Raw genomic sequence first — 9072 nt, forward strand, 5'->3', positions numbered from 1 at the left:
CGTGTATGAGAGAAGGGGGTGGGAAGCACACCGCGCAGGTGGAGGGGGGGGCGTTTGTGCGCGTTGCCCGCTCCTTATTTTTTCTCTTGATTGTAAGGAGGGGCCCGGATGACATCGGGGCACCTCAGAGTGTGGTATCGCAGAGTCTAGTGCCTACGACGTGCGGGAGGTCACCGCGACGTACCGCTGCCGATGTCGGCGGTCAGGTCGTGGATGGCGCTGCGTCGGAGCGACCTGCGACAGTGCGCACGCTTGCACCATCCATATGATAGGCGAAGTGCCGACGTGACTCGAGCGTATCCCACCCGGCCCTCGCACTGCCTAGTGGTGTGGGTGGGCGAGTAGAGTTTGACGGCAGAGGCCGTGCTCCCATGACCGAGTCGGTGCATTGGCGTGATGCGTGTCTAGCGCGGCTTCGCACCACCCGATGGGGCCTTTGGCAGAGCCCGGGGGTCGAGGGGCGCTTGGCTCATGTGGGACCGCAGAGAAGCGGGCACGTTGGCAAAAGAAAACGATGAGGAATGCAGAGTAGAGCAAGTGCTCTTAGGGCGACGTGCCCCACCCGCAGGACGTGCATGCAGGCGTGCGAACGCGTTGACATGAACGCCCTACATCAACCACATTTGTTTGCGAGTTGTGCGCGGCGCACCTGTGCTTCTTGATAAGCTCTGGCGATTTGCATTGCAGCTCGTTTCACGCGCTCTGAAGAACCACATGCCAACAGGCGACGCGCGGTCAACGAGGCTTATCTAGGTTCCTTCGAGAAGGGACACCGCCATGCTCCGCTTGTGCCCCTCCCCCCCCACTCCTCCTCCACACCCTTTCCTGCCATCTCTCTCTCTCTCGCGTGCGTGTGTGTGTGTGTGTGTTTGAGGCGGCGGCCTTATCCACTGTTTGCTCTCCTTCCCTCTCCCCTCCGCCGTCACACCTCAACACAACAGGGACGACTCAACGGCATCGCGTCTTGCTTCCCACCGCGAATAAGTCGACGCGCACCACACGCACCCACCCACCCCCTATCCTCCTCGGTCGCTGTGTCCGGTGTTGTCCGGTTCTGTATCCGTGCCTTGTGCCTCTTCACCCCTCGACTTCGCCGAAGCGCACCCCCTGATACAGGGAGGCAGACCATGGACCGAAATTGCCCTTCGCGCACCTCACGTCGCTGCGCATGTGCGCCGTGGCGACGGAGAGTGCTGCTTGTGTGTGCATGGGCAGTAACTGCGGTCTTGCTAAGCAACTGCGCGCTTGCCTGGCCACAGTTTCTTTACTTGAGGCGCCGCGAAGAGCTGCCTGCGGCAGTGCAGGCGGATGCGGATGACGCGCGCGCACACACACCCCCTCGGCTGTTCCCCGGTGCGATGGAGCGTGGAGAGCAAGCCCGCATGCTCTGGGAGGAGGCCGAGGCAAAAGGGCGGCTGAGCCCGTGCTGGAAGCGGTCCCTGCAGCTGCTGCATGCCAAGTGCGCCGAGGTGCGGAACGAGGACACCATGCGCAGCCGGCTGGCACTCTTTATGGCCACGTGTGACGCGAATAGCGACGGACGCGCCCACCCGAGCTTTCATTGTGGCTCTGCTGCTACGCAGCCGTCAGAACTGTCGGCTCATGCCGTGCGCCAGTGCGTGCAAGGGTTGTCCGACAGCGCCTACGCAGCCTTCTTGCAGTACCGCCTTCACGCAGACGTGTTGTGCGCCTATTTGGAGGAGGAGTTGTACCAGCAGCGCACTGAAGCCGCGGTCGCCGCAATGCACCTGCAGATGCAGCGCAGCTCACACATGCTGACTGCGCTGCAGCACTCTGGCGCGGAGGTGGTGGCCCTCATGAAGGACTCGCAGACGCTCCAGCAAGAGTCGCGCGAGGCTGCGTCGTCCTTGCTCCATCAACTCGGCCTTCTCCACAACGGCCAGGCAGCGGCGCTGCAGTCTCTGCAGCAGGCTGTCAGTGCCATTTTGCGCACCAGCAGTCACACCGACGCGGCGCTCGGCGAGCTGCACACGCGCGTGCAGGGGGCCGCTGCCGAAGCGCTCGCCTCTGTTCAAGCCCTCAGCCAGGAGACTTTCAAGAGGTTTGCCGAGGTGGAGGCGCAAACGCGCGGTGTGGTGCGGCTCATGCAGCAAATGGACGCGCTGCATCAACTGCTGGCCCGTCAACGGCTTCCGCGGCATCGCATGGCTTGGGTGCTTGGATGCCTTTGTGGTGTGCTGGCTCTCACATGCCTCCCGCAGACGGCAGCTGCACGGCTGCCGGCGACCTTGCTCACCGTCGTCGGGTGTGCTGGGGTACCGCTGCTGCGGTGGTGGACCGGACGGGCGCGGTGGCTCTTCCTGCACGAAACGGCGTGGGAGTCCCTATGCTTGTCGCTGGCCGTGGGGCTTGTTGGCTACTGCGCCCACCGCCACACACCGTCCGACACGTGTCGGCGCCGAAGACTGGCGCGGGAGGAGGCAATACGTCTGTGTGGTGAGCTACAGCTGCAGCAGCAGCTTGGTGGTGCAATGCTGCAACCGTATGCGCCTCAAATCCCCATCCTGGGTCTTCAGCCCCACCCATGCATGGTGCGGAGCGATGCGCCTGAGGCATCCCTGAGCGTCGCCCACGCATGGCCTCCGCTGTCCATCGTGGTGTCTCCACGCGACGACGAGGTGGAAGCGACCTCGACCACAGCCGACGGCTCCCACTGCACCGCATCCAACGAGGGCTCTTTGAGTTTACCGGACGAGGTGTCCAGCGCTGCTAGCACACCAAACCGCAAGCGCGGTCGCCCGTTCACTGCAGGCGACGACGCCGCTCGCCATCACGCCACGGCCCGCACCAGGCGCTCGACGGCACGCAGCACCTGCCGAACGACACGCAGGAAAGGATAAGCACCCTTTTTCCCGCCTCGGATGCGCGTATGCCTGTGTGCGTGGCGAGTGGGGTCTCTTCGCCGGTCCTCCACCTCCGTCTATCTTGTGTGTATGTGTGTCTGGGCTCCTCTCCCTCCCTCCCTCCCCTTCTCCGCAGCTCGCTGCTCTTCTTCTTTTTGTTTTCCGCTTCTCATGGGGCGGAGGGTTAGGCAGGGAGGGGAAAGGGGGAGGGGGGTACTTAGTCCGTGCGATACCCCGCAGTGTAGGCCCTGTGACGCTGCACCCTTTTGCTTCCCCCCCTCCTCCCCTCCCATGCTGACCGGATAGTGGGCACGCACACGCACGCGGTCCCTCCGCTCCCCTGTTCTCTATTCGTTATCCCTCCCCTCCCCCCCTCTCCCCTCTCCTCTGTTCGCTGGTTTGTTCCCCGTTTCCACTCGCGTTTGTACGGACTCTCGTCCATCTGAAGCAGAGCCACCCGCAAGCCGGGAGGAGGAGGAGGGAGGGAGGGAGGGGGGTCTTGGTTTTGCACAGACCTCCCTCTCTCTGTTCCTCTCCTCACACACGAGGCTTGGTGCCGCTGTTGCACGTGCAAGTGCCACTTACCACTCGCAAGACACGGCGCATTCCTTGATGCCCACCAAGGCGTAATGTGTCATGTCTTTTCACGCTCCTCTTTCCCTGTGCGCCACCACCACCTCCATGCAGGTTATTCTCCACTCTCGCTGCACCTCGGCAACTCGTCATATTCACTATCACGTGTTTCTCTCCGTACCGTGTCTGTGCTGCCTGTGCGCGGCGGATTTGGTGTGGGGCGACGCAGCGCCGACGAGAGAACGACCGCTGACGTTGTGGCAAACCAAATCCATCGGCCAGGTGACGGTGGCACCCAGGTGCACAAGCACAGAAGCACCCGTACTTTGCAGTGCGTCCCTTACAGCTCACACTGTCGTCTCCCCTCTGATCGTTGCGCATCTACGCGCGTCTTCGATCGGCAAGAAAAGTTTTTTTCGAAAAGGTAACGTCGATTCACACCTCAGCGCGGCAGCGACGCGTCTCTGTAGGGCCGCCTTTTCCTGAGCAAACTCAAGCCCCCTTATCCATCAACCTCTGCCCCCAATGCTGACTTGCAGTCTGAAGCAGGCCGATCGCACTCGCAGCGATGCCTCGCTGGTGACTGTGGAGGAGTTGGGCGGGTGGGCCTCGGTTGCGGAAGCGCTTCTCGGAGAATGCGCATGCGCCGCCCTTGTCGACGTCGCGGAGCCGTCCGCGCGAGCTCGGCTGGTTGTCGAGTACGCCGACTCCCTTGTGGCGCTTGTGCGCATACATGCAGCTGACGTGGCCGCGCTTCAATGTCGCGCCGCCACCGCCGAGGAGAAGCGGAGTGACGCCCTCGCACATCAACTGCATGCTGTCGTTCAAGAATGCGAGACGATGAGATCCAACCTTGGCTCCGAGCGCACCTCTCGCGCCGCCTTGGAGGAAGAATCGCGTCGCTTGTTAAATGAGCTGCTGATCACACAGGAGGAAAGGGATGCGCTGCGAGCAGAGCGAACGGCCTTGTGGTGCGCCGTGCGAGAGGCGCAGGCGGTGGCAGGCGTCACGTGCGCCGCCAAGGCGACGATGGAAGAGCATGTCCGCGTATTGTGTGAGTGGGTGAGAAGCGCACAGGCGGAGCTGACCAGCGCCGCTGCGCTTATGGGGGCCACTACCCCGCTACCAGTCGCTGTCGCCCCTTATCAGCCGGCGCGTCTGCTGTACCGCCGTATTCTTCCTACCACCCCGATGAACCCGGTTACTGCCTCCCTTTTGCGAGTTAAGGAGCAGGTGCAGCAGATGCGCGAGCCCTCTGTAGCGGAACTGCAGTTGGCGGTGGGCATGTATCGACATCGGGGAGACGAAGCAGCAGCACCGCTGACACCTTCACCGCGAACACGGGCGGCCACGGTAACAGCGGCCGTGTCGACTCCCGCGCCTCTCCTGGTGAATCGATCGCTGGGCCGGTCTCGCTCCTGCACACCCCATCGCAGCACGAACGGATCTGCAACGCAGCGGGAAGAGGATGTGGTTGCTTCGCCGCCCTGGCGCACTCGCATGATGAAGCTGCAGGAGGAACTGAAGGGGCTGCGGCGGGAATTAGGCACGGCAGCCGCCCCCCCTTGACTGTGCGGAGGCACAGCAACATCCTTTTCTCGTATGCTTCTGTGAAGTGTGCGTCAAAGCCCCGCCCTTGCCGCTACCTGCTCCCCTCCCCGCGTGCCCCCTCCAACCACTTCCGCTGCTCAGCGGCTTTTGGGGGAGGGGGGGGGGCAGGTAGCGGGTAGCGGGTAGCAGAAGAGAGGAAAGAAAAGTGGGGCGGTGCGCGGGTGAGCCGCGCGTCGGCGCGTGCACATACACAACTCTGCAAGCAGAAGACGTACACCAATCGATGTGTGAGGCGCGGTGCACTGTATCTGTGGCTTCGCTACTATGCGGCGGCGCTGCTGCTATCGCAGATGACGGAGTCTGAGTAAAGGGAAAGAAGGAAGAGGAGGAAAGGGCACACGGACGAGTACTCACGTGTGTGCCTGCACGTCCGTGCCCTAATGCATTCATCTCCGCCCCCCCCCCACACACCCTCCCCTTCTATTCACCTCGTCTCCGCTTTCCGGCGCGCCAACTCTCTGCATGTCCGGCTGCCTCTTCGGCCCACCTACTCCTCCTCTGCCCCTCCCCTTCTGCGCTGTCTTCCTCTTCCCCTTTCCACACCGCGAGTGTTTGCCTTGGCCTGAGCCTGCTTCGGCACACGCAGACGCAATCATAGTTGAAAGGACGCCGCAGCCATGTCTACGGTGTCTACGAGCTCCAGTCCTAGTAGAGGGATCACAGAGCTTGCTCCTTTAAGGGGGCATGTGTGCCTGCCGGGAGAGCCGGTGCTGATGACGCAGCCCGGTGCCGTGGTGGCGATCGGAGGTGGTCTTCGGCTGCTTGCCCAGCCCGCACCCACACCCACCGCTGATGGCGCATCGCAAGCGCTCACGGACGTCTTCCTTTCTGAGTACTGTGCCTCCCTTCAGCGCAGCAGCCATCATCTGCACACACACGTTCCCCGGTACACAGTGCCAACGCCGGCGAGTAGACGATACATCCCCCGCGCCGGCGATCCGGTGCTTGCCATTATTGCCCGCAAAGTGAGCCAGCACTACTACTACTGCTACATTGGCGGCTCCGCCCTGGCCTACATGGACGCCTTGGCCTTCGACGGCGCCACGAAGGTGAGCCGACCGCGGCTGGTGGAGGGCGATGTTGTGTACTGCTACGTGAAGCCTCGCGCAGGCTCGAGCTACGTCGGCGGTGTACATCGGTCGGTGGCCAGCGAGGTATTTGACACGACTGGCGAAGTGGAGGTGAGCTGCACAGCGGCAGAAGTCGGGCTGCCGCCTAAGGACTGGACATCCGGGGAGGCCGCCTTCGGCCCGTTGCAGGGCGGTCGCGTTCTGCACCTCTCGCTGGCGTACGTGCGTCGTCTGATCACGCCCGTGGGCTCATCCCCAGATAAGGCATCAGCACAGCAGCGAAAGCATGGTCACACGGAAGGCGAGGGCGGTTATGGCGATGAAGTGCCCGCCTCGTACCTCCTTCAGCTGCTGGGGTGCAGAGTACCCTTCGAGGTGGCTGTCGGCCTCAACGGGCTCGTGTGGGTGCGGGGGCTCTCTAGCGAGGCTGACACCACGGCTGCTGCCCGGCGCACTGTCGCCGTAAGCTCGTGCATCTCCGAGGCGCAGTACGACGTCACTCGCGCCGAGATGGAGGCCCGCGTCGAGGTTTACTTTCCCTCCTGACACGAGCAGCACGGGAACAGGCACGCGCCCCCTTCTGCACCGCGCGTACATGTGCGTGTGTGGCTTGAACAGGAAACGAATAATGACCATCTCACGCCATTTCTCTCTCCTCCTCGCCTCCGCTGGCGCTTCCCCCGCTACCGCCTCTTTCCCTTTTTTCTACCATCTTTCCGCTCTCGCGCGCGCAGCACTTGACCAGAGAGAGAGAAGCTGTGTTCAGCACGACAAAGAGCTCCACGCCCACGGGCGTGCCGGGGAAAGAGAGAGAACGGGAGCGGTGGCGGCGAGTCGGAGACTGAGGTGGAAGGGGGCGGCGAGAGGAACACTAACAAGAAGAAAGAGCGGACCATGCTAACAGCGCGTGCCAGCAGTCGCTGCCCTTTTGCGTCATGGAGAACTCACGCTTCTCCCACCGCGCAGACAGTCGTGCAGGCGGTGCGTGCGCGTGTTTGTGTGTGAGTGGGCGGCGACGCATGGCACAACGGCAAGAGAGAGAGGTGGAGGGACGCACCGTGCCGCCGCGTGTCATCGCCTCCTTCATGAAGATCTGCACTCCACCACTCCCCCTCGCCTCCTCTCGAGCCTTGACGCCACCCTCCACCTTCTTTTTTCTCGTTGTTCGCCGTTGGGGCACGCCGCACGACGGCCCATCCTGCCGCTTCTCACAGTCCCCGGCGTCTGCACCGTCGAACACACGCGGATACACGAAACTACAACGAAGGCGGCAACAACAGTAACCAGAAAAAGAAGGAAGCCACCTGTGCGCTGAGCCTCCACTCGAAGTCACCTATCTGCTCCACCACACATCACGTGTGTCTCTTCCCCCTCTCATCCTTCCTCCCAGCTCTCGAGGTACCCTTGCACACTCCCTTCCCATTCCTCTATCTGATACCTCCCCGCGCATCCTCCTCCACGGTTACGCGTCGGATAGAAAGCGCGCGCACAGACATCCGCACAGACGCGATGCCGGACTTCAGCCAGTTCATTAAGTACCTCAACGCCAACCTCCACGCACCGACTGGTCAGTACGCCGCGCAGGGCGGCGTAGGCGGAAAGGGCTCTGGTGGGGCTAGTGGTGCGACTGAAGCTGCGAGCCCTGCTTCCCATGGTGACGCCTCTGCCTTCACCCGCTCCTGCGACACAACGTGGCGGGTGCTGCTGCCGAGCGATGCAGCTGCTAAGGAAAGCGGGACACGATCCAGCGGCCCATCCGCTGCGGCGGCAGCAGCCCATACATCCCCATCGCACCCCTCCGTGACGATTGGGCGGATGATGGTGTCCACAGAGGACCGCTGGCGTATTCAGGCACAGATGCGCCGTGAGGAAGCGCGCACTGGGCAAGCGCGGAAGGAGTACAACAAGAAGGTGACGCGTGCCATCAAGGTAACGAAGGGGCCGTCCGAAAACGCCTTCCCCCCAGGTCGTGGTCGTCCGCTGTAGTGCACGCAGTGAGACCGCGGCAGGGTAGTAGCGTCTGTTGGGCCAGTATGGGCAAACAGCTTCGCTGGCTTGTGAGCACAGATGCAAGCATACCCGCACACTGCCGCGGCGCAGTGAGCCGTGTGTGTGCCTCTGAGCGTGTGCGAGTCAGAGAAAGGAGGGGCGGCGGTGTGACCCAGCACACACCTCACCGCTGGTGCCACACGTGCGGGCTCCTCTTCCTTTCTGTTTGTTCTGGTGATAAGAGTGGCAGCCCTCTCCTTGCTGCCAACGTGGGCGTATTGTCGATGCCCCCTCCACCCTCTTTCTCCTCCTCCGGTGAGTAGGCGCGAGGAAGGAGCCCTTGAAACAAAATAGGTGAATCTACTGAAATAGAGGTGGTGAGCGAGCGGGAGAGCTGTCGCCTGCCGCGGCCTGACTGAGTGTGTGTGTGTGTGTGTGCGTGTCGGGGGGGGGAGGGGGCTGACCTCTACAGACGGCGTTGCGCATGCCTATTTGATACGAGAAGCGCTGGGTGTTTGGTATCCGTGTCTCATGACGTCTTTTGTGACTCTGCCGGCCTCCTTTGCTCGTCTCTCCTCCCCCACCCGCCTCCTCCTCCGCCACCGTGCCCTCCGTCCCTCCCTTTCACGCACGTGCATACATCCCCCATGGGAGGTGGGGGGCGTCTTCTCAACTCTGCTTATTTTTCTCTTCTACTTCGATGTCTCTGCCTGGTCTGTATTGTGCCCTGCCCGTGTGCCGAGCCTGCATGCATGTGTGTGTGTGTGTGCCTCTCCCTCTCCACGGGCACTTCGCGTGCTCGAAAGCCTGCTAGGCACGTGAAGCTTGTGCTTGCATAGAGACACACACACACGCACGCACATCTGTGCGCGTGGCATACTAACCGATTAGAGACATCCCGTGTAGACCCGTCCTCGCGCAAGCACGCCGACTTATCGGGCTTGCTTTGCGTGCATCCAATGGCG

The 9072-nt window shown here is 62.5% G+C and overlaps 4 protein-coding genes across 4 annotated transcripts; all 4 read left to right on the forward strand.

The window, feature by feature from the left end:
* Window positions 1–1127: 1127 nt before the first annotated feature.
* Window positions 1128–2861, forward strand: LINJ_04_0110 (conserved hypothetical protein; the record flags this gene model as incomplete). Its single annotated transcript, XM_001462811.1, has 1 exon — window positions 1128–2861. One exon carries the CDS (start codon window positions 1128–1130, stop codon window positions 2859–2861), a length of 1734 nt encoding a protein of 577 aa, XP_001462848.1.
* A 1101-nt stretch (window positions 2862–3962) lies between these two features.
* LINJ_04_0120 (conserved hypothetical protein) lies at window positions 3963–5006 on the forward strand (the record flags this gene model as incomplete). The annotated part of the gene is made up of 1 exon (XM_001462812.1): window positions 3963–5006. The coding sequence occupies one exon, from the start codon at window positions 3963–3965 to the stop codon at window positions 5004–5006; it is 1044 nt and encodes a 347-aa protein (XP_001462849.1).
* Window positions 5007–5761: 755 nt separating this feature from the next.
* On the forward strand, window positions 5762–6664 carry LINJ_04_0130 (putative exosome complex exonuclease RRP40; the record flags this gene model as incomplete). Its single annotated transcript, XM_001462813.1, has 1 exon — window positions 5762–6664. The coding sequence occupies one exon, from the start codon at window positions 5762–5764 to the stop codon at window positions 6662–6664; it is 903 nt and encodes a 300-aa protein (XP_001462850.1).
* A 963-nt stretch (window positions 6665–7627) lies between these two features.
* Window positions 7628–8104, forward strand: LINJ_04_0140 (conserved hypothetical protein; the record flags this gene model as incomplete). Its single annotated transcript, XM_001462814.1, has 1 exon — window positions 7628–8104. One exon carries the CDS (start codon window positions 7628–7630, stop codon window positions 8102–8104), a length of 477 nt encoding a protein of 158 aa, XP_001462851.1.
* Between the last annotated feature and the right edge of the window lie 968 nt (window positions 8105–9072).

This window comes from Leishmania infantum, chromosome 4, assembly GCF_000002875.2.
Source record: "Leishmania infantum JPCM5 genome chromosome 4".
Lineage (NCBI taxonomy): Eukaryota > Euglenozoa > Kinetoplastea > Trypanosomatida > Trypanosomatidae > Leishmania > Leishmania infantum.